General features: G+C 36.8%; 1 protein-coding gene across 1 annotated transcript in view; it reads right to left on the bottom strand.

Moving 5' to 3' along the window:
- Positions 1 to 25,609, bottom strand: part of LOC143237849 (rhomboid-related protein 2-like) — a 161,715-nt gene that overhangs the window by 98,342 nt on the left and 37,764 nt on the right. Inside the window, exon 2 of the mRNA XM_076477523.1 lies at positions 313 to 505. Coding sequence (XP_076333638.1) covers positions 313 to 468 — 156 coding nt within the window. The 5' untranslated portion in view covers positions 469 to 505. The remainder of the gene's footprint in view (positions 1 to 312; positions 506 to 25,609) is intronic.

Here is a 25,609-nt window from a genome sequence, read left to right as displayed (position 1 = left end):
AATTCTGGTATTAAACTAATTGCCGCGTGGGTAGCAACGCATAACAGATAACAACTGAAAATAAAATGTTAATTTTACTTATCTCTGATGCGAAATCCGTGAAGAACTAATTAAAATAATTTTGAAGGATATTTTTTAATCAAAAGTAATTTTAATTATTTTGAGTTAAGCCTAAAAAAAAAAGTCAGATTTTGGGGTGAAAACATTACAAGTAAAACGTAATTTTATTTACATTGATTAGGCCTAAAAAATTGCTTCATTGCTTCTACAGTTTATATGTTTTACACTTTTCCATAATCATATACAACTTACATCATTTAAGAGAACATGATGGGCTTCGAGTTCTAGTTCTTCAAAATCATCACAATCATTCTGAACCATGATGCTCGGCCACCTCATTTTCCTCTGCACCAGTGGCGCCACCTTTTTTGAATTATCGCTTCTCCTCCTCTCCTTTCTGCACGGCATGCGTTTAAATTGACTTCATATAATGGCTTCTTTTTATCTGAAAGGATTTTTTTTATCTTTTCAATTAGAGTGTAAATAATAAATGCGGTATGAAAGAAAACAGACTATTTGTTTAACTACAGCAGACGTGAAAAATCGTGTTTGTTTGAATTCTCGACTTCATCTAATTTGCAGCGATCAAGTGGAAAAATGCGGCTTCATCTTTCTAATGTAACGGTTTTAAAACATTATACGATATAATATGTAACTATGTATCCACTATAATTTCTTTTCGTGCTTGTATATCTATATAACTATAATCATATTGTCTGTTGTATGTCCATGTATCTACTTCGCAGGGTGTGAAGGGATATTCACCAAAATTGATATGAAATTTCATTAGGTCCGCGCAGGGTTATATATAAATTTTAAGTTTTGAACTTTGTGGTTTTGATGAATGTTTGTTTTTGTTTGTTTGTTGTTGTTGTGTTTTTCCAATTACATATTATGGAAGCAACGTATCATATCCTTAGATAACCTTTCATTAATCATGAATTTACATAACTTCGGTTGTGGTACGGGTACCACAACTAGTCAAAAATAACAAACAAAACCTACATTTTTTGACACAATAAAAAATAAACACTTTATTAATCGTTACAGTCAATTAGTGTTGGTAACTGAAAACAATTAATAAAGTGTATCTTCCGCTGTGCCAAAAAGTACCAGGTCAGGCATGGCCAGGTGAGTTAAGGCGTTCGACTCGTAATCCGAAGGTCGTGGGTTCGAATCCCGGTCGCATCAAACATGCTCGCCCTTTCAGCTGTGAGGGCGTTATAATGTTACGGTCAGCCCAACTATTCGTTGGTAAAAGAGTAGCCCAAGAGTTGGCGGTGGGTGATGATAACTAGCTGCCTTCCCTCTAGTCTTACATCGCTAAATTAGGAACGGCTAGCGCAGATAGCTCTCGAGTAGCTTTGCGCGAAATTCAAAAGTATCGGTTTCCTTTTTCACTACTACCACACAACAGTTTACAATGAACAAAATATAATGGCTTTTGGATAACCGATAGATGTATAAATACGACTGTTGTTTTTTTTTTTTAGTAGCTTCTTTGTGTTAAATGTTTTGCTGTAACTACGTTGCATCCAAGTTACTTCACAGGACTCAACAATTTAGTTTCGGGATTTATGTTATTTCAAAACTAACTTTTAGTTTTGTAGCCAACTGAATTTTCGCGTACACGTTGCTTCAAACACAAATATTCTCAACCCTTAACTTATAAACAGAAATTTCTGTTTTGTATCTTTGTTTGTTTGTTTGTTTGGAATTTCGCACAAAGCTACTCGAGAGCTATCTGTGCTAGCCGTCCCTAATTTAGCAGTGTAAGACTAGAGGGAAGGCAGCTAGTCATCACCACCCACCGCCAACTCTTGGGCTACTCTTTTACCAACGAAAAGTGGGATTGACCGTCACATTATACGCCCCCACGGCTGGGAGGGCGAGCATGTTTAGCGCGACGCGGGCACGAACCCGCGACCCTCGAATTACGAGTCGCACGCCTTACGCGCTTGTTTTGTATCTATGACATTCTGAACGTTCATTCTATTTATAATACATATTAGACTTAACATTTAGGCTCTGCATGGCCAGGTGGGTTAAGGCGTTCGACTCGTAATCTGAGGGCCGCGGGTTCGAATCCCGGTCGCACCAAACATGCTCGCCCTTTCAGCCGTGGGGGCGTTATAATGTGACGGTCAATCCCACTATTTGTTGGTAAAAGAGTAGCCCAAGAGTTGGCGGTGAGTGGTAATGACTAGCTGATTTCCCTCTAGTCTTACACTGATAAATTAAGGACGGCTAGTGCAGATAGCCCTCGAGTAGCTTTGTGGGAAATTCAAAAAACAACTTAACGTTTATTAGTAACTTTCAATAAAACTCTAAAGGCGTCTGTGGAGCGATCTTAAACTAATTTGTGCGTAGCGCCGTCTAATATTGATTTAACGTGTTATATTCATTACGGTTTAGTTTCCTTGTGTTGTGGGCCAGGTGGTTAAAGCGACCGACTCCCATTCTGAAGGTAGCAGGTTCGAATCTGCATCTCTACACATGATCGTCTTTCCAACCGCGAGAGCATTATTATGTTACAGTCAATTCCACTTTTCGTTTGTAAAAAAAGTAACCCAAGAGTTGGCCACCTGTCTATCATCTAGTATGTCACTGATAAATTGGGAACGGCTAGCACAAATAGCCCTTGTGTTATAATTTATGACACCACGTATTTCCAGACAGTAAGTTGAAGTATATTTAGCCTTATAACGTATTTAATTTTGAACTATGATAGGTAGTTTGCTTTTACTTTTCCTAATTTTGTTGTTGCGCAAAGATTGTACAATGGGCTATCTGGGCTGTACCTACCGCAGGTATCATGCTCTAAATTGTAGATACACCACCAGGATGAAACTGTGTTTGATCAAGAATATATTGACAATGATAGAAGTAGCGATTTATTAACACTTGAATAGTAGTTTATAGTAAACAAATATACGTTCAATTAATGTGGTTTTATAAACAATCATAATAATAGTCTAAAATTCACAAAACCAGTGGAGTATCACATAATGACTACACGGTTTAACAAGATAATTATATGTTTATATCCACACTGTGGTTATATTCGTATCCCAGCTTTGTAGAAAACGAGTTTTATGTTCAACAAAACCAAGTTTTCTCAAGATCTGTATATTGTATCCGTAGCTATGTTATGTTAAAAGGGTTTATAAGTCTCTCCAGTCGTTACAATACATGCGGCCACGACCATCATGCTCTGCCTGACGATCATAAATGTAGAAGATAGTTTTCACTGCAAAAGATTTCGTCATAATGTTGTCATTTCCAAAGAACACCATTTATCTCTGCTTGCTCTCCATAAGCCATCTAATATACAAGGACGATGGTTTTTCAACGTCTTCTTCAACAGTAAAATTACAAATAAATTAAAGTGAGTTGAATTAGGTAACTTTACCAGTATGTCTTCGTACAGAATATGCTGGAACCTGAATTATTTGTTTATTAATTACAAAACAACTAATATCTGGAGATGTTTTGCGCATATAAACGTCTGACGTTATTATCAAAGCCTGAAGTTGTGCACAAGAAAGGATAATAAATTTGTATGTGTCTTTAATGGGAGTGCTATCAACTTCAAATTTAAAGAAAGATTTGTTTGTTATAAGAGTTTTAAAGATAAATAGTAGCCTGCGTGTTAATTATCAAAATGTGGTCGTTGAAAGAACTCTGGTTGATATATTATTGAAAGATAAACTTCAGTGAACTGGATTTTCACGAACGACGTCGGCACGATATATTTTAAGATGACGACTTCAAAGCACAATAAGAATATTACGACAACTAGCCATTTATTTTTGTAATCCAAACGCTTGAAGGCTAAATATACAGACAAGTCTTTCTTTTTTCTACAATGAATATATTAGGTTAGAAACCCGGAAAAGAAAATGGAGGCAAAAATTATGAAATGATTTAAATTCCAGGTTTATAATAGACATTTGATACTAATGTTGAAATAAGGAAATCGGAACGCACGCGGATAATAACGCGTGCTGGTGTGATATATTAGTGAGGTACATTAAATATTAAATACGCTCCTTCCTTCTAAAAATTCTGTTTTAGTTGTTGTTTCTGGCCCACTTACTGAAAGAAGCTTATTTTAGTGTATGTGGAGAAAATAAAAAAATTCTTACTCGCTTCGTTTCCCTAAAATACTTATAAAACACCATTAATTTAACAAAAGTTATCTTAACAGAAAATCGCTTGAAATGTTGAGACTATTTCTAATACTTAAGAACAAGAAAAGCGAGTTTGTTTGACGTTTTCCTTCGGAGAAAATTTGAAAAATAATCCTCGTTGATTTCACTGGTTGGCATTTACTGAATTTTAAGAAGAAATTATTTTGTTGGGTATTTGTGTTGCTGTGAAAGCCTTTAGAAAGCTAAAGTTTGGAGAATGCTGCTACTCTTTTACCAACGAATACTAAGATTGACCGTAGCATAATAACGCCCCACGGCTGAATGTGCGAGCATGTATGGCGTAATGTGGATTCGAATCCGCGACACTCAGATTACGAGCATAGCGCCCTAATCACTTAGCCATGCCGGGGCAAAGCGCCTTTAAAAGACTATAGCTCGGAGAATAATAAATCATGTATGAAGCGGGCGTCGTCAAGAATAAACGTCCCCTGAATATGGATCTGAAGGTTCACCTCGCACTTTGGGGCGCAAGTATATATGTTCCAATATGTTGTCAGATAAGAATAGCCCAAAATTAGGCGATTGGTGTTATTGATTATGTGCTTTCTCTTTAGGCTATTGGTTCAAAATTAAGGGCAGCTATGTCGAAATAGCCCTCATGTAGCCTAACGCTAAATTCTAAAACAAACAAAAATCCAATGCTAAGATTTTGAGTTTGACTCTTGGCGGTGTTTAGATTTTGTGTAGCTTTGGGATGAAACCCCACCACCACCAAGAGTCCTCTCTCCACATGTGGTAGAAACGTTATGTAACTTGTCGTTTACCACGAAGAGTTGAGTCTGTTATTAAAAAATAGCATTTTGCATATTCGAATGAGCAACTAACGTGACAATCACAACCATGTAACTAATTTTAGAGATAATATATAAGAGTCATTTCTGACGCAAAATATTTATGTACTCGAATCAAAAAGATGTGTTTAGATAAGGAAACTGGACATGCAGTACCAGGACCACCTAGAATGAAAACTTAGTGAAGAACCTCAATCATTGTAAGCAAAGTGCAGTGTTTTGTAACAGACAAAAATTCATGAACACAGTTGTCGGTAGCAAAAGCACTCCACATGTTCTTAACAACAATTCGCCATATAGTCAAGACATATTCGTTTAATTGTTGTATAACCCAAGCATCTAGAAAGTGAAGCGGGTATATATGCTACTTCATATGAAGACATGCTGGTCAAGTCACCTTATGAAACGCATTTTACTGTTGAAGAAAACGCTGAAAACTATCGTCCTTCTACATTAGATGGATTATGGAAAGCAAGCAGAAATGAATGGTGTTTTTTGGAAATGACAACATTATGAAGGAATCTTTTGCAGTGAAAACTATTATCAATATTTCTGCTCATCAAGCAGAGCAAGGCTTGTCGTGGTCGCTTGTATTGTAACGGCTGGCAAGGCTTAAAACCCATTTTAACATACACTATATGGCCAGATGTATGTAAACACCCCTTCTAATTAGTGTGTTCGGCTATTTCAGTCACACCCATTGCTAGCAGGTGCATAAAATCAAGCATACAGCCATGCAATCTACATAGACAAACATTGGCAGTAGAATTGGTCGTACTGAAGAGCTCAGTGACTTTCAGTGTGGCACTGTAATAGGATGCCACCTTTCCAACAAGTCAATTCGTCAAATTTCTGCTCTGCTAGAGTTGTCCCGGTCAACTGTAAGTGCTGTTATTGGGAAGTGGAAACGTCTAGGAGCAACAACAGCTCAACCACGAAGTGGTAGGCCACACAAGCTCACAGAACGGGACCGCCGAGTGCTGCAGCGCAGAACGCATAAAAATCGTCTGTCCAAGATTACAACATTCTGTATCGAGTTCTAAATTGCCTCTGAAAGTAACGTCAGTGCAAGAACTGTTCGTCGGGAGCTTCATGAAATGGATTTTCATGACCGAGCAGCTGCACACAAGTTTAAGATCACCATGCGCATGCCAAGCGTCAGCTGGATGGTGTAAAGCACACTGCCAATGGTCTCTGGAGCAGTGGAAACGCGTTTCCTGAAGTGATGAACCACGCTTCACTATCTGGTAATCTAACAGACGAATCTGGGTTTGGCGGAAGCCAGAAGAACGCTACCTTCCTGAATACATAGTGTCAACTGTAAAGTTTTGTTGGAGAAGAAATAATGATCTTGGGCTGTTCTTTATAGTTTGGGCCAGGCTCTTTAGTTCCAGTGAAGGGAAATCTTAATGCTACAGCATTCAATGACACAAAGACATGGTTTACCGAGGTGGGTGTGGAAGAACTTGACTGGCCCTAACCTCAACCCCATCGAACACCTTTGGGATGAATTGGAACGCTGACTGCGTCCTAGGCCTTCTCGCTTGACATCAATGCCCGACTTCTCTTATGCTTTTGTAGCTGAATAGCAGCGAATTCCCACAGCTATGTTCCAAAATCTAGTGAAAAGCCTTCCCAGAAGAGTAGAGACTGTTACAACAGCAAAGGGGAGACCAACTTCATATTAATGCCCATGGGTGTGATGGTGGGGTGTCCAGATACTTTTGGCCATATAGTGTAACATAGCTACGGATATAAATTTTTAGGAACTCTTGTTTTATAAAATACTTAGAACAATATACAGATCTTGAGAAAACTTGGTTTTGTTGAACATAAAACTCGTTTTCTACAAAGCTGGGATTCGAATATAACCACAGTGTGGATATAAACATATAATTATCTTGTTAAACCGTGTAGTCATTATGTGATACTCCACTGGTTTTGTGAATTTTAGACTATTATTATGATTGTTTATAAAAGCACATTAATTGAACGTATATTTGTTTACTATAAGCTACTATTCAAGTGTTAATAAATCGCTACTTCTATTATTGTCAATATATTCTTGATCAAACACAGTTTCATCCTGGTGGTGCATCTACAATTTAGAGCATGATACCTGTGGTAGGTACAAGCCAGATAGTCCATTGTTCAGTTTTTGCACAAAAACAGAATTAACAAAAATAAAAGCAAACTATCCAGTTCAAAATTAAATAAATATATCTCAATTTACCGACTAGAAGTGCGTTGAATAGCAGTAAGAGGGCACTGAAAACATTGTACAACGGTTTTATTACAGCTGCTACACATTCACTTTTAAGAGCTTGATTGAAGGGTAAAGCAACCAACAAACGTTAAGTCCGATGTATATTATATTTAGCAGGAACGTTCAGAATTGTATACATATAGAACAGAAGATGAATTAGCTAGAATATATATACTTTTGTGTTTATAAAACCAGGACAGTATATATGTTATATATATATGTTTTTGAATTTCGCACAAAGCTACTCGAGGGCTATCTGTGCTAGCCGTCCCTAATTTAGCAGTGTAAGACTAGAGGGAAGGCAGCTAGTCATCACCACCCACCGCCAACTCTTGGGCTACTCTTTTACCAACGAAAAGTGGGATTGACCGTCACATTATACGCCCCCACGGCTGGGAGGGTCAGCATGTTTAGCGCGACGCGGGCGCGAACCCGCGACCCTCGGATTACGAGTCGCACGCCTTACGCGCTTGGCCATGCCGGGCCCAAAACCAGGAGAGACGATATATTTGTTAAAAAGGAATATCTACGAGAAGACTAAAGGCTAAAAAATTGAAGTTAGGTTTGAAATAATATAAATAATATAAATACTGGAACCAAATTATTAGGTCGTGTGAAATAACTTGGAAGTAACGTAAGTACTTAAAAAATATTTATCACGAAGAAGTTACTAAGAAAACAGTCGTTTTATTTCATAATAGCCGAAAAAGAAAACTTTCAATAAACAGTTATACACCACTATCATGTGATCAAGACAGAGTACACCACTATCAGGTGATCAAGAAACAGTTATACACCACTATCATGTGATCAAGAAACAGTTATACACCACTATCAGGTGATCAAGACAGAGTTATACACCACTATCAGGCGATCAAGAAACAGTTATACACCACTATCAGGTGATCAAGAAAGAGTTATACACCACTATCAGGCGATCAAGAGACAGTTATACACCACTATCAGGTGATCAAGAAACAGTTATACACCACTATCAGGTGATCAAGACAGAGTTATACACCACTATCAGGTGGTCAACAGACAGTTATACACCACTATCAGGTGATCAAGAAAGAGTTATACACCACTATCAGGTGATCAAGACAGAGTTATACACCACTATCAGGTGATCAAGAGACAGTTATACACCACTATCAGGTGATCAAGAAAGAGTTATACACCACTATCAGGCGATCAAGACAGAGTTATACACCACTATCAGGTGATCAAGAAACAGTTATACACCACTATCAGGTGATCAAGAAACAGTTATACACCACTATCAAACGATCAAGAGACAGTTATACACCACTATCAGGTGATCAAGAAACAGTTATACACCACTATCAGGTGATCAAGACAGAGTTATACACCACTATCAGGTGATCAAAAGACAGTTATACACCACTATCAGGTGATCAAGAAAGAGTTATACACCACTATCAGGCGATCAAGACAGAGTTATACACCACTATCAGGTGATCAAGAAACAGTTATACACCACTATCAGGCGATCAAGAGACAGTTATACACCACTATCAGGCGATCAAGAGACAGTTATACACCACTATCAGGCGATCAAGAGACAGTTATACACCACTATCATGTGATCAAGAAACAGTTATACACCACTATCAGGCGATCAAGAAACAGTTATACACCACTATCAGGTGATCAAGAAAGAGTTATACACCACTATCAGGCGATCAAGACAGAGTTATACACCACTATCAGGTGATCAAGAAACAGTTATACACCACTATCAGGTGATCAAGAAACAGTTATACACCACTATCAAACGATCAAGAGACAGTTATACACCACTATCAGGTGATCAAGAAACAGTTATACACCACTATCAGGTGATCAAGACAGAGTTATACACCACTATCAGGCGATCAAGAGACAGTTATACACCACTATCAGGTGATCAAGAAAGAGTTATACACCACTATCAGGCGATCAAGACAGAGTTATACACCACTATCAGGTGATCAAGAAACAGTTATACACCACTATCAGGCGATCAAGAGACAGTTATACACCACTATCAGGCGATCAAGAGACAGTTATACACCACTATCAGGCGATCAAGAGACAGTTATACACCACTATCAGGTGATCAAGAAACAGTTATACACCACTATCATGTGATCAAGAAACAGTTATACACCACTATCAGGTGATCAAGAGACAGTTATACACCACTATCAGGTGATCAAGAAAGAGTTATACACCACTATCAGGTGATCAAGAAAGAGTTATACACCACTATCAGGCGATCAAGAGACAGTTATACACCACTATCAGGTGATCAAGAAACAGTTATACACCACTATCAGGTGATCAAGACAGAGTTATACACCACTATCAGGCGATCAAGAGACAGTTATACACCACTATCAGGTGATCAAGAAAGAGTTATACACCACTATCAGGCGATCAAGACAGAGTTATACACCACTATCAGGCGATCAAGAGACAGTTATACACCACTATCAGGTGATCAAGAAACAGTTATACACCACTATCAGGTGATCAAGAAACAGTTATACACCACTATCAGGCGATCAAGAGACAGTTATACACCACTATCAGGCGATCAAGAGACAGTTATACACCACTATCAGGTGGTCAAGAAACAGTTATACACCACTATCAGGTGATCAAGAAACAGTTATACACCACTATCAGGTGATCAAGACAGAGTTATACACCACTATCAGGTGATCAAGAAAGAGTTATACACCACTATCAGGTGATCAAGAAAGAGTTATACACCACTATCAGGTGATCAAGAGACAGTTATACACCACTATCATGTGATCAAGAAACAGTTATACACCACTATCAGGTGATCAAGAGACAGTTATACACCACTATCATGTGATCAAGAAACAGTTATACACCACTATCAGGCGATCAAGAGACAGTTATACACCACTATCAGGTGATCAAGACAGAGTTATACACCACTATCAGGTGATCAAGACAGAGTTATACACCACTATCAGGTGATCAAGAAACAGTTATACACCACTATCAGGTGATCAAGACAGAGTTATACACCACTATCAGGTGATCAAGAAAGAGTTATACACCACTATCAGGTGATCAAGACAGAGTTATACACCACTATCAGGCGATCAAGAAACAGTTATACACCACTATCAGGTGATCAAGAGACAGTTATACACCACTATCAGGTGATCAAGACAGAGTTATACACCACTATCAGGTGATTAAGACAGAGTTATACACCACTATCAGGTGATCAAGAAACAGTTATACACCACTATCAGGTGATCAAGAAACAGTTATACACCACTATTAGGTGATCAAGAAACAGTTATACACCACTATCAGGCGATCAAGAGACAGTTATACACCACTATCAGGCGATCAAGAGACAGTTATACACCACTATCAGGCGATCAAGAGACAGTTATACACCACTATCAAGTGATTAAGACAGAGTTATACACCACTATCAGGCGATCAAAAGACAGTTATATACCACTATAAGGTGATCAAGAAACAGTTATACACCACTATCAGGTGATCAAGAAACAGTTATACACCACTATCAGGCGATCAAAAGACAGTTATACACCACTATCAGGCGGTCAAGAGACAGTTATACACCACTATCAGGCGATCAAGAGACAGTTATACACCACTATCAGGTGATTAAGACAGAGTTATACACCACTATCAGGCGATCAAAAGACAGTTATACACCACTATCAGGTGATCAAGAAAGAGTTATACACCACTATCAGGTGATCAAGAAACAGTTATACACTACTATCAGGTGATCAAAAAAGAGTTATACACCACTATCAGGCGATCAAGAGACAGTTATACACCACTATCAGGCGATCAAGAGACAGTTATACACCACTATCAGGCGATCAAGAGACAGTTATACACCACTATCAGGTGATTAAGACAGAGTTATACACCACTATCAGGCGATCAAAAGACAGTTATACACCACTATCAGGTGATCAAGAAACAGTTATACACCACTATCAGGTGATTAAGACAGAGTTATACACCACTATCAGGCGATCAAAAGACAGTTATACACCACTATCAGGTGATTAAGACAGAGTTATACACCACTATCAGGCGATCAAAAGACAGTTATACACCACTATCAGGTGATTAAGACAGAGTTATACACCACTATCAGGCGATCAAAAGACAGTTATACACCACTATCAGGTGATCAAGAAAGAGTTATACACCACTATCAGGTGATCAAGAAAGAGTTATACACCACTATCAGGTGATCAAAAAAGAGTTATACACCACTATCAGGTGATCAAGACAGAGTTTTACACCACTATCAGGTGATCAAGAAACAGTTATACACCACTATCAGGTGATCAAGAAACAGTTATACACCACTATCAGGTGATCAAGAAACAGTTATACACCACTATCAGGTGATCAAGAAAGAGTTATACACCACTATCAGGTGATCAAGAAAGAGTTTTACACCACTATCAGGTGATCAAGAAAGAGTTATACACCACTATCAGGTGATCAAGAAACAGTTATACACCACTATCAGGTGATCAAGAAACAGTTATACACCACTATCAGGTGATCAAGAAACAGTTATACACCACTATCAGGTGATCAAGAAAGAGTTATACACCACTATCAGGTGATCAAAAAAGAGTTATACACCACTATCAGGTGATCAAGACAGAGTTTTACACCACTATCAGGTGATCAAGAAACAGTTATACACCACTATCAGGTGATCAAGAAACAGTTATACACAGTTATCAGATGATTATGAAAGTTACATATCTATATCAGGTGATCAAGAAACAGTAATACAGGACGACCAGTTTATCTCGAGAGAATTTTACTGCATTATTGATAATTAATGTTCAGGTTACACGTACATATAAATATAAATGTTATCATATCACACTAAAGCTTTACAAATATAATTTGTTAGATATTTTACCAAATATATATATATATATATATATATTAGTGATATATCACATTTCAGGCTTCCTTATCATATCTGTGCATTGCTATGTGTGTTATATATGTTAGTTACTTTGATTAAATACATTTTTAGAGTATCTGTAAAGCAATTGAACAGAGAAAGGTATGTAAAAAAACTGGAGTTCGATATATCGAATTACTTAGGTGGACGAAGGCCAGACCTAGCCTAGTAGTTAAGTAGCCAAAGTGTGAATCTGAAAATTCATGGTTTACGTCCCGTTGTTGCAAAATCGCTTTCCTCACTTTGGGACCTTGATTATAAGAATCAAAGTCAAATTTGACTATTTCATTAGAGCATAACCTAAACTGAAGGTGGGTGCTAACTTCCTCTGGTTTATCACTTCAAAAGTAGGGGCGGTTAGCTCTGATTTCCCTTGGATAGCTTTACACAAGTATTCGAAACTAACAAACAACCAAAAACTTTCTTTCAAAGTCATCGTTGAATAAAAATACCGAAATCCGAATATCCAACTGTCACAGCTAAGAACATATTGACATACAAATGAATAATTAATTTGAAATTTGCATTCAATTTTAGTAACATTCTTATTATATAAACTTTCAAGACACATAACGAAACCTTCTTTGTTTAACAGGGAATTAATCATTAAGTAACAACAAGAACTAGATAAAAAATAAGAAGTTTAATTCATTAACTTTAGTCGTTCTTAACAGAACAGAATGAAACTAATTAATGTTCAGTCTTTTCATTTTCCGGTAATTAGGTTTGCTTTACCAACTAGCCCGCGGACTATAAAATATGTAACTTTTCATTATAGTTTCTCTTGTTATATGCATATATATTTATTTATTTCTGTGTTATAAATATTTATTTTTACACTTTTTTAAAAGAAAAATTTAGAGGGAATATAATGTTTGAACTGACCAATCAGAGATCGATTGAAACATGAAATATAACATTGTACTATGAATGCTGAGAACGTGAGTTGGTGACGCTCTTGCTTGAACTTTTAGTACAACGAGTTAGTTATCATAATGTTGTTCTTGAACATTGTGATTTCGTATTAGAACAATGGTTCTTAATCTTGTTGGAGGTACTGAACCCTGGAAGTTTCGTACTCGCATTCACTGAACCCTTCGTAATTGGAATTTTTTTTTTTTTCAAATTCAAAACATAAGTAGATATTTTATTAGTGCACAAAATGAACCATGCATCAGTTGCACACAATATCGCTGTGTTCAAAGAACCAAACCAACAAAACATGAATTTCACACAAAAACAAAAACATAACTCAATGAATATTTACTGCAAATCAATGTGACTTTTGCTGTTGCCTTTCAGAGACAAGTTCAGAAATGCGTGGCTTCACCTTGGCAAGTGCCACTCTCACATCATTTTCGCAACAAAGTCTGTTCCTTTTCTTCGTTTTTATGTCTACCATCCTCGAAAAGGATTGCTCGCAAAGATACGTTGTAACAAACGGTATGAGTATCTCAAGGGCTTTCTTAGCAATAAGATGGTACGCTACGATTTGGTGACACCAAAACGTTGAGAGCGTTGTTGTTCTGAAAAGTTGCTGTTGAATCTGGCTCTGCTGAAGTTCAATGATTTCATCGAGGTATTCATCATTGACATCTGCTGTCTCAACACTAAACGTGAACGGCTGTCTCACCCATGATGGATATGATTCTCTGGTGGGGAAGTATCCGTCAAGAGACTTTGCCAGCTCATCTAAGTGCATGGCAATTGCTTGCTTCAGTTCCTCGGGAACAGAAATGTCTCCAATTTCAGACACATCTTCGATCTTACTTACACAGTCGTCCAGCAGGGGAAAGTTTGTGAAGTTATCATTCTCTGTTCGACGTTTCCATAACGGTAGCTTTTTTGAAAAACCTTCAGGTTTTCTTCAGCTTCGATGATGTTGACTCCACCGCCCTCCATCTGTTGATTGAGATGATTGAAGATATCGGCCATGTACGCCAAAATGAGAATGAACTGAGATTTTTGAAGCAATCTGCATGACAATGTTGATGCTCTAACAAAAACAGGGCTAATTCCACACACATGACAAAAACACGATTCAGCACCTTTCTCCGGGATAACCACTGAACATTAGAATAGTACAGAAGTACCTTTCTTTCAGAGCCCATTTCATTACACAGCTCTTTGAAGATGCGGTGCTTCAGGGCACTATTTCGCACAAAGTTCACACATTCCACTACAATTTTTAATACTTCTGCCAGTTTTAAAGGCAAGGATTTTGTTGGCAACGCATGCCTGTACAGAACACAGTGCATTACAATGATGTGTGGTGCATCGGCTTTCACCAGCGCACCAGAACCAAAGTTTCGTCCCAGCATGACTGGAGCTCCGTCCGAACAAACTGCAGAAACCATATCCCACGAAAGATCGTTGTCTCCGAAGAAGTCATCCACAAGTTTCTTCACGTCGGCTGCCTTAGTTGTTGTTGTAAGAGACTTACAAAATAAAAAAATCCACTTTTATCTCGTCGTTCTTCACATAGCGCACGAATACAACAAGCTGGCTTAGATTGGAAACGTCAGTGGTCTCGTCGAGTTGAAGGCTGAATTTTGTTGGGCTTGAAATCAGATATGCAACTACTTGAGCCAAGATGTCATCGCTCATGTCATCCATTCTGCTGCTGATGGTGTCATTTGAAAAAGGAATTTGTGATAACTTATTTTCAGCAGCTTTTCCCAGCAGAATATTCGCCATCTTCAACGCAGCTGGTTTTACGAGTGCTTCACCAATGGTGTGTTGTTTGCCATGCTTTGCGGTCAAGTACGCAACTTCGTACGATGCTTTGAGGATCAGTTTGTCGATGGATACAAAAACGGGAACGGGCAAAGTAGCCTTTTCATCGAACCTGGATCTCTTTACCTTGAATTCAGCAAGCGTTGTGTTCTTGTATTTCCCATCTTCATGCAGCTTAGTTTTGCCGGTGCTAGACTAGAATTGCTCAACTTGGCATTGCAAATCATGCATTGAGGACGCTGACTCTTATCATGTTCCGTTATACACGTGAATACATATTGTACGTATTCGTCCGACCACTTTCTGTTTTTTCTCGACGTAGTTAGTATGAAGGGATTGAAAGATTAGGGAAAAAATCACAAATGACGCACGATTACTACAGTCACAAGTCGACTGCTAAGCACACGAAGTTCCCAGCAGCACAGATATTAAGGCCAAGTGACGTGATGTGATCAGCCGCAGCCAATGATGGCCAAGTGGAGCATGACGTCACGAATCATATGAGTGGCGTGAACGGAACGGACACACACACAATGTGTGTCTTGACCTCCACCGAACCCCTGAAACTGACTCACCTAACCCCTGGGGTTCGATTGAACCCAGGTTAAGAACCACTGTATTAAAATGGAAGCTAGCTTACTGGGTAAAGTTTCTAGCTGCAAACAGAAAAAGCCTGTGATACGCTGTTGAACATGTTGGATAATTTCAGATGTGGGAGCATTCAAAGATAAAACAGTTAATATTTGTGTTTAGTTGAGAGTAATCGTGTTGGTAGCGATAGATGTTGACTGGTTGTCTCTGGTAGTCAGTTCTCAATTAAAAACAGTTAAGCCTAAACTTCTCCAGTCTGGATGTTTAGGCCATGCGTCGAATAAGGTGATTTTCAGGTACAAAATAACCAGTAGATGGCTAAACAGTAAAAAAATATTAAATAGCTCATAAAAATCTATCGAAACATTTACAGTCTTTCTTAGTCATCCAGTTTAAAATGTAAGCATCTGAAAATTAAACTTTTCCTGTCCAAAGACTGCAAATTTACCTCAATAAAAGCTGTTACGTTTAAAATAAAAGTTTATTTTCAACACCTCCGATAAGTGAAATTAAAGTTTTTTGTCATTTTGCTGGAGAATTTGAAATACTTGTGATAATTTATTCCAGACATTTTTCTATTGAACGTTTTAAACTTTTTTTTGATGAAATATTTTTTTTTGTAAAGTTAAGATTATGTTAGATTTAGGCTTCACAGTGTGTGTGTGTGTGTGTTTTCATATTGCAAAGCCACATCGGGCTATCTGCTGAGTCCACCAAAGGAAATCGAATTCCTGATTTAGGTCCACAGTGTTTAATAAAAGAACACATAAAAGTTATAAATGCAAGTATAAAACTAAATTTTATCGAAATGATTAATTTATTTTGTAAATAATATATATAGATTTATACTTTAAAAACTGTAATGCTCTGTAGATAAATATTATTTTATTTATTTCTTCGTTATAAGTATAATAAATAAATATTATCAAGTTCACTATGCCGTTTCTCTGACTTTCTGCGGGAAACATCCTATGTCTATAAAATGATATTTTCAAGTGGACGTTTTCCATGGTTTTAAGTATTTTACAGGGATGTTTTTCTTGTTACAAACATTATAGGTTTCATAAACAGAATACTCATTTATCATATCTCCGCATGTTTGAAATGTTCTAACTACAAATCAGTGTTGAAAATTTTTGTTTGTTGGTTTCTCAGCCCTGATGAAAACCTACAAGACTTACTGCAGACGCAGCCTTTTTCATAATTTATTTTATGTTTATTTGTTATGGTACAATATACCGATTACTTACTTCTAGTTAGATGTAGTTTTATTTAAAGGTTCGTACCAAAGATCAAATAACCTAATATATAACAACACAGCCAACATCCCACTTTTTTTCTGAAAATATACACATTACCTGAGAAAGGAATGGGTCTTTTCTGTGTTAAAATCTCCATTACCTGAGAGAGTAATGGGTCTTTTCTATTACAAAATGTGCTGCAAGTTGATTAACTTACTACACCGTGATGTATGAAATATTTTGTCCACCCAACGATCAGCGAATTTGCTCCAATGCATGAGTTTCTCTCATTCATTCGTGTTAATAATCTTTTCTTATTTTCTTACTGTTTAGATTCAATTATACAATATTATCTGTAGCAATTTTTAAGGGTATTCTAGAAGCACAATTCGAGCATTGAAAAAAATAAATTATTTCTTAAATTTCGAGTTTTTCAAATAAATCTTTTCCATTGCTAACGCCCCCCGAGTGGTTCAGTGGTATGTCTGATACTGTATTAAACGTCTAAGATTCAATACTGCGTTCATTCACTCACTATAGATGAAAATTGTTGGTGGTATTCTAAATCATAAACTTTAAGCGGTTTCAATATTTCGATAGTGTATCTATTTCTCTAGGAGTTCACAAAAACCGGATTAACTGGACACTAGTGTCTGTTTCTTGAGTACAGTTTCATCGATGTAATAAAATATTCGTCACGAAGTGACACCTTGTTCTTGTTGTTTTTTATCGGACAGAGGCTTCCCTTGGTGGATCAGCGGTAAGTTGACACTGACTTATAACTCTAAAATCCGAAGTTCAATTCTCCAAGAGTATATAGTCAATTGTGTAACTTTGCACTAAAATAAACAAACCAAGCTTAATATAATTGTAGTATCTTTAATTTTGATTAGGAAATACTTTAAAATGCATTTTTCTAACAGTAGACAAATTTTAACACGGTATTTTGTTTTTCAAATATACCCAAAATGTTTTTATGATCTAAAGAACAACAACAACGATGAAGGGAAATCTGTTGCAAAATTTGAATTTTTTGGCCACGAATGACAAAAAAATTGAAGTATTAACAATCTACTTTGTAGATTTACTTTTGATTCCAAATTATGCAATATTCTTTCAAACATCTTAAACGTGCCAGTTTCTGCAGATTGTCATTGTCCCTCTACTAACAAAGAAGAGAGATACTGTCTCTGAAACATAATTTTATGAAGGAAATTATTTTAATTGATTTTAATGAGATAATTCTACACCTGGAGTCTCGTGGCCTATATAATGCCTTCTTTAAGATATCGTATTTTCCTAGAAAACCACTACTTACCACCATCTCAAGTCTGTGTTAAACTTATCTTGTCAACACTTGACAAACTGTATAAAACCATATTGTAAAACAGAGCCAAGTAACTTAGCTCTGAGAAATAGAGTTATCACGGTTGTGGGTAAGTCAGCTGGGGAAGGAGTCGACAAAGTCCATTTTAAAAATATGTACTGTGACGACTCTTCACACACAAATATAAATTTATTAGAATAAATCAGAGTGAAACTCTTCCCTTTAACACATGAGATGTGTTCACTTGTTCTGCCCTTTTAAAATCACACTCTGTACAAAAAACTAAAGTAATCAGTTGTTTGTTTTTTAATTTCGCGCAAAGCTACACGAGAGGTACCTGCGCGAGCTGTCCCCCATTTAGCAATGTAAGACTAGAGGGAAGGCAGTTAGTCGTCACCACCCACCGCCAACTCTTGAGCTACTCTTTTACCAACGAATAGTGGGATTCACCGTCACGTTATAACGCCCCCACGGCTGAAAGGACGAGCATGTTTGGTGTGTCAGGGATTCAAAACTGTGACCCTCAGATTGCGAGTCGAGCGCCTTAACCACCGGTCCATACCGGCTCCCTCTTCATAGAAAATTGCATAATCGATCTCAACATATATCGTGAATTACAGTTCCCCATTACACCCCACTAGTGATTTCATGTTGCTAGAGGGGTAGATAAATAGTTACAGTGCTACATCTTCATTTAGTTCACCAGTAATGTTTTTTCCCTTAAGCGTTCTCCAAATGTGAAAATGTGGTTAAAACTTTCCAAGCAACACATTCCCTAGTGTTCGATTTTTTTGGTATCGAGTTAAGTAAGCAATGCCATCGTAAGTTGAATGTATTACGACTAAATTACTCTACATACCGAATTATAATATTAAACTTGATATATTTACTTTTATCTACTAATTCATTGTTATAGAGTAAACAATTAGCACATACATCGGGTTTTAATTATTCTAGATCTCAATGTGCAGCATAAATATAATATAGTGTTAACTGTACGCAGGAAACGTACATATATAGATCTGACTGTATAAAGTAAATATACATACCTGATATAGTTGTTGTACAAATATACAGGTCCTACTGCATAGAAGAGACACGTCACTTTGTTTGTTACTTAGAATAAAGTTAGGTAATGGGTTAGCGCGTATCGACACCTGATTGTTTACGTTTCCAACCCTCGGTCCTACCATTGAGCCACCAGATCCAATACCTTTATTAATTCAATCGAAATGTTCTCGAGAGAGAATTCGTCAGACGAATATAAATCGCAACATCTTCTGAAAATTAATATCTTAAAAAAAAGGTAAAACAATCGCTTCTTGTATGTTGGCCTGGCATGGCCTAACGCGTTAAGGCGTGCGCTTCGTAATCTGAGGGTCGCGGGTTCGCGCCCGAGTCGCACCAAACATGCTCGCCCTCCCAGCCGTGGGGGCGTTATAATGTGACGGTCAATCCCACTATTCGTTGGTAAAAGAGTAGCCCAAGAGTTGGCGGTGGGTGGTGATGACTAGCTGCCTTCCCTCTAGTCTTACACTGCTAAATTAGGGACGGCTAGCACAGATAGCCCTCGAGCAGCTTTGTGCGAAATTCCAAAACAAACAAACAAAAATCTTGTATTTTTTTTTTTCAGAAATGGCTGATCTACAGGGATGGATACAGAGGGGAGGATGCATCCCCTCCACTGGCCATACCAAAATTGTGTAGATTAATGGGAAATCAGAAATACATAGTACTGATCATCTCAATTAGAATGAGAGTACATGTTCATATGTACTGTGGTGTTAAAGAGTTCACATTAATATGTTGTGTACGTGATTCGATGTACTGCTACAGGCCTAAGTGCTGTACGTTTACTTGATATACTGCTATAGGCCTAAGTGCTGTACGTTTACTTGATATACTGCTATAGGCCTAAGTGCTGTACGTTTACTTGATATACTGCTATAGGCCTAAGTGCTATATGTTTACTTGATATACTGCTATAGGCCTAAGTACTGTACGTTTACTTGATATACTGCTATAGGCCTAAGTGCTGTACGTTTACTTGATATACTGCTATAGGCCTAAGTACTGTATGTTTACTTGTAACATGTTATTTAGGAATATATAAAAGTTCACATGTACTATGTTGTGTGATTCAGTATATTGCTGTATAATTACTTGTAACATGCACTATGTTGTGTGATTCAGTATAGTGCTGTATGATTACTTGTTACATGCACTATGTTGTGTGATTCAGTATTGTGCTGTATGATTACTTGTCACATGCACTATGTTGTGTGATTCAGTATAGTGCTGTATCATTACTTGTAACATGTACTATGTTGTGTGATTCAGTATAGTGCTGTATCATTACTTGTAACATGCACTATGTTGTGTGATTCAGTATTGTGCTGTATGATTACTTGTCACATGCACTATGTTGTGTGATTCAGTATAGTGCTGTATGATTACTTGTCACATGTACTATGTTGTGTGATTCAGTATAGTGCTGTATGATTACTTGTAACATGCACTATGTTGTGTGATTCAGTATAGTGCTGTATGATTACTTGTCACATGCACTATGTTGTGTGATTCAGTATAGTGCTGTATCATTACTTGTAACATCATTACTATGTTGTGTGATTCAGTATAGTGCTGTATCATTACTTGTAACATGCACTATGTTGTGTGATTCAGTATAGTGCTGTATGATTACTTGTAACATGCACTATGTTGTGTGATTCAGTATAGTGCTGTATGATTACTTGTAACATGCACTATGTTGTGTGATTCAGTATAGTGCTGTATGATTACTTGTAACATGTACTATGTTGTGTGATTCAGTATAGTGCTGTACGATTACTTGTAACATGTACTATGTTGTGTGATTCAGTATAGTGCTGTATCATTACTTGTAACATGTACTATGTTGTGTGATTCAGTATAGTGCTGTATCATTACTTGTCACATGTACTATGTTGTGTGATTCAGTATAGTGCTGTATGATTACTTACTTGTAACATGTTGTGTGATTCATGTTGTGTGATTCAGTATAGTGTTGTGTGATTCAGTATAGTGCTGTATCATTACTTGTAATGCACTATGTTGTGTGATTCAGTATAGTGCTGTATGATTACTTGTAACATGTACTATGTTGTGTGATTCAGTATAGTGCTGTATCATTACTTGTAACATGTACTATGTTGTGTGATTCAGTATTGTGCTGTATGATTACTTGTAACATGTACTATGTTGTGTGATTCAGTATAGTGCTGTATCATTACTTGTAACATGCACTATGTTGTGTGATTCAGTATAGTGCTGTATGATTACTTGTCACATGCACTATGTTGTGTGATTCAGTATAGTGCTGTATCATTACTTGTCACATGCACTATGTTGTGTGATTCAGTATAGTGCTGTATCATTACTTGTAACATGTACTATGTTGTGTGATTCAGTATAGTGCTGTACGATTACTTGTAACATGCACTATGTTGTGTGATTCAGTATAGTGCTGTATGATTACTTGTAACATGCACTATGTTGTGTGATTCTGTATAGTGCTGTATGATTACTTGTTACATGCACTATGTTGTGTGATTCAGTATAGTGCTGTATCATTACTTGTTACATGCACTATGTTGTGTGATTCAGTATAGTGCTGTATTATTACTTGTAATATGCACTATGTTGTGTGATTCAGTATAGTGCTGTATCATTACTTGTAACATGTACTTGTGTGATTCAGTATAGTGCTGTATGATTACTTGTAACATGTACTATGTTGTGTGATTCAGTATAGTGCTGTATGATTACTTGTAACATGTACTATGTTGTGTGATTCAGTATAGTGCTGTATCATTACTTGTCACATGCACTATGTTGTGTGATTCAGTATAGTGCTGTAAGATTACTTGTAACATGTACTATGTTGTGTGATTCAGTATAGTGCTGTAAGATTACTTGTAACATGCACTATGTTGTGTGATTCAGTATAGTGCTGTATCATTACTTGTAACATGCACTATGTTGTGTGATTCAGTATAGTGCTGTATGATTACTTGTAACATGTACTATGTTGTGTGATTCAGTATAGTGCTGTATGATTACTTGTAACATGTACTATGTTGTGTGATTCACATTGTACATGTACTATGTTGTGTGATTCAGTATAGTGCTGTATCATTACTTGTTACATGCACTATGTTGTGTGATTCAGTATAGTGCTGTATCATTACTTGTAACATGCACTATGTTGTGTGATTCAGTATAGTGCTGTATGATTACTTGTAACATGCACTATGTTGTGTGATTCAGTATAGTGCTGTATGATTACTTGTCACATGCACTATGTTGTGTGATTCAGTATAGTGCTGTATCATTACTTGTCACATGCACTATGTTGTGTGATTCAGTATAGTGCTGTATCATTACTTGTAACATGTACTATGTTGTGTGATTCAGTATAGTGCTGTATGATTACTTGTAACATGCACTATGTTGTGTGATTCAGTATAGTGCTGTATGATTACTTGTAACATGCACTATGTTGTGTGATTCAGTATAGTGCTGTATGATTACTTGTTACATGCACTATGTTGTGTGATTCAGTATAGTGCTGTATCATTACTTGTTACATGCACTATGTTGTGTGATTCAGTATAGTGCTGTATCATTACTTGTAACATGCACATGTTGTGTGATTCAGTATAGTGCTGTATCATTACTTGTAACATGTACTATGTTGTGTGATTCAGTATAGTGCTGTATGATTACTTGTAACATGTACTATGTCGTGTGATTCAGTATAGTGCTGTATGATTACTTGTAACATGTACTATGTTGTGTGATTCAGTATAGTGCTGTATCATTACTTGTTACATGCACTATGTTGTGTGATTCAGTATAGTGCTGTAAGATTACTTGTAACATGTACTATGTTGTGTGATTCAGTATAGTGCTGTAAGATTACTTGTAACATGCACTATGTTGTGTGATTCAGTATAGTGCTGTATCATTACTTGTTACATGCACTATGTTGTGTGATTCAGTATAGTGCTGTATGATTACTTGTAACATGTACTATGTTGTGTGATTCAGTATAGTGCTGTATGATTACTTGTAACATGTACTATGTTGTGTGATTCAGTATAGTGCTGTATGATTACTTTGTAACATGCACATTATGTTGTGTGATTCAGTATAGTGCTGTATGATTACTTGTAACATGTACTATGTTGTGTGATTCAGTATAGTGCTGTAAGATTACTTGTAACATGCACTATGTTGTGTGATTCAGTATAGTGCTGTATGATTACTTGTAACATGCACTATGTTGTGTGATTCAGTATAGTGCTGTATGATTACTTGTCACATGCACTATGTTGTGTGATTCAGTATAGTGCTGTAAGATTACTTGTAACATGCACTATGTTGTGTGATTCAGTATAGTGCTGTATGATTACTTGTACTATGTTGTGTGATTCAGTATAGTGCTGTGATTACTTGTAACATGCACTATGTTGTGTGATTCAGTATAGTGCTGTATGATTACTTGTAACATGTACTATGTTGTGTGATTCAGTATAGTGCTGTATGATTACTTGTAACATGCACTATGTTGTGTGATTCAGTATAGTGCTGTATGATTACTTGTAACATGCACTATGTTGTGTGATTCAGTATAGTGCTGTATCATTACTTGTCACATGCACTATGTTGTGTGATTCAGTATAGTGCTGTATCATTACTTGTCACATGCACTATGTTGTGTGATTCAGTATAGTGCTGTATGATTACTTGTAACATGCACTATGTTGTGTGATTCAGTATAGTGCTGTATGATTACTTGTAACATGCACTATGTTGTGTGATTCAGTATAGTGCTGTATGATTACTTGTAACATGCACTATGTTGTGTGATTCAGTATAGTGCTGTATCATTACTTGTTACATGCACTATGTTGTGTGATTCAGTATAGTGCTGTATCATTACTTGTAACATGCACTATGTTGTGTGATTCAGTATAGTGCTGTATGATTACTTGTAACATGTACTATGTTGTGTGATTCAGTATAGTGCTGTATGATTACTTGTAACATGTACTATGTTGTGTGATTCAGTATTGTGCTGTATGATTACTTGTAACATGTACTATGTTGTGTGATTCAGTATAGTGCTGTATCATTACTTGTAACATGCACTATGTTGTGTGATTCAGTATAGTGCTGTATGATTACTTGTAACATGCACTATGTTGTGTGATTCAGTATAGTGCTGTAAGATTACTTGTAACATGCACTATGTTGTGTGATTCAGTATAGTGCTGTAAGATTACTTGTAACATGCACTATGTTGTGTGATTCAGTATAGTGCTGTATGATTACTTGTAACATGCACTATGTTGTGTGATTCAGTATAGTGCTGTATGATTACTTGTAACATGCACTATGTTGTGTGATTCAGTATAGTGCTGTATCATTACTTGTTACATGCACTATGTTGTGTGATTCAGTATAGTGCTGTATGATTACTTGTAACATGTACTATGTTGTGTGATTCAGTATAGTGCTGTATGATTACTTGTAACATGTACTATGTTGTGTGATTCAGTATAGTGCTGTATGATTACTTGTAACATGTACTATGTTGTGTGATTCAGTATAGTGCTGTATGATTACTTGTACTATGTTGTGTGATTCAGTATAGTGCTGTACATTACTTGTAACATGCACTATGTTGTGTGATTCAGTATAGTGCTGTATGATTACTTGTCACATGCACTATGTTGTGTGATTCAGTATAGTGCTGTATCATTACTTGTCACATGCACTATGTTGTGTGATTCAGTATAGTGCTGTATCATTACTTGTAACATGTACTATGTTGTGTGATTCAGTATAGTGCTGTATGATTACTTGTAACATGCACTATGTTGTGTGATTCAGTATAGTGCTGTATGATTACTTGTAACATGCACTATGTTGTGTGATTCTGTATAGTGCTGTATGATTACTTGTTACATGCACTATGTTGTGTGATTCAGTATAGTGCTGTATCATTACTTGTTACATGCACTATGTTGTGTGATTCAGTATAGTGCTGTATCATTACTTGTAACATGCACTATGTTGTGTGATTCAGTATAGTGCTGTATCATTACTTGTAACATGTACTATGTTGTGTGATTCAGTATAGTGCTGTATGATTACTTGTAACATGTACTATGTTGTGTGATTCAGTATAGTGCTGTATGATTACTTGTAACATGTACTATGTTGTGTGATTCAGTATAGTGCTGTATCATTACTTGTTACATGCACTATGTTGTGTGATTCAGTATAGTGCTGTAAG

The sequence above is a fragment of the Tachypleus tridentatus genome, chromosome 13, assembly GCF_004210375.1.
Source record: "Tachypleus tridentatus isolate NWPU-2018 chromosome 13, ASM421037v1, whole genome shotgun sequence".
In the NCBI taxonomy this organism is placed as follows: domain Eukaryota; kingdom Metazoa; phylum Arthropoda; class Merostomata; order Xiphosura; family Limulidae; genus Tachypleus; species Tachypleus tridentatus.
Note: the sequence above shows the minus strand (reverse complement) of the source record. Positions and strands in the feature narration are given on the sequence as shown.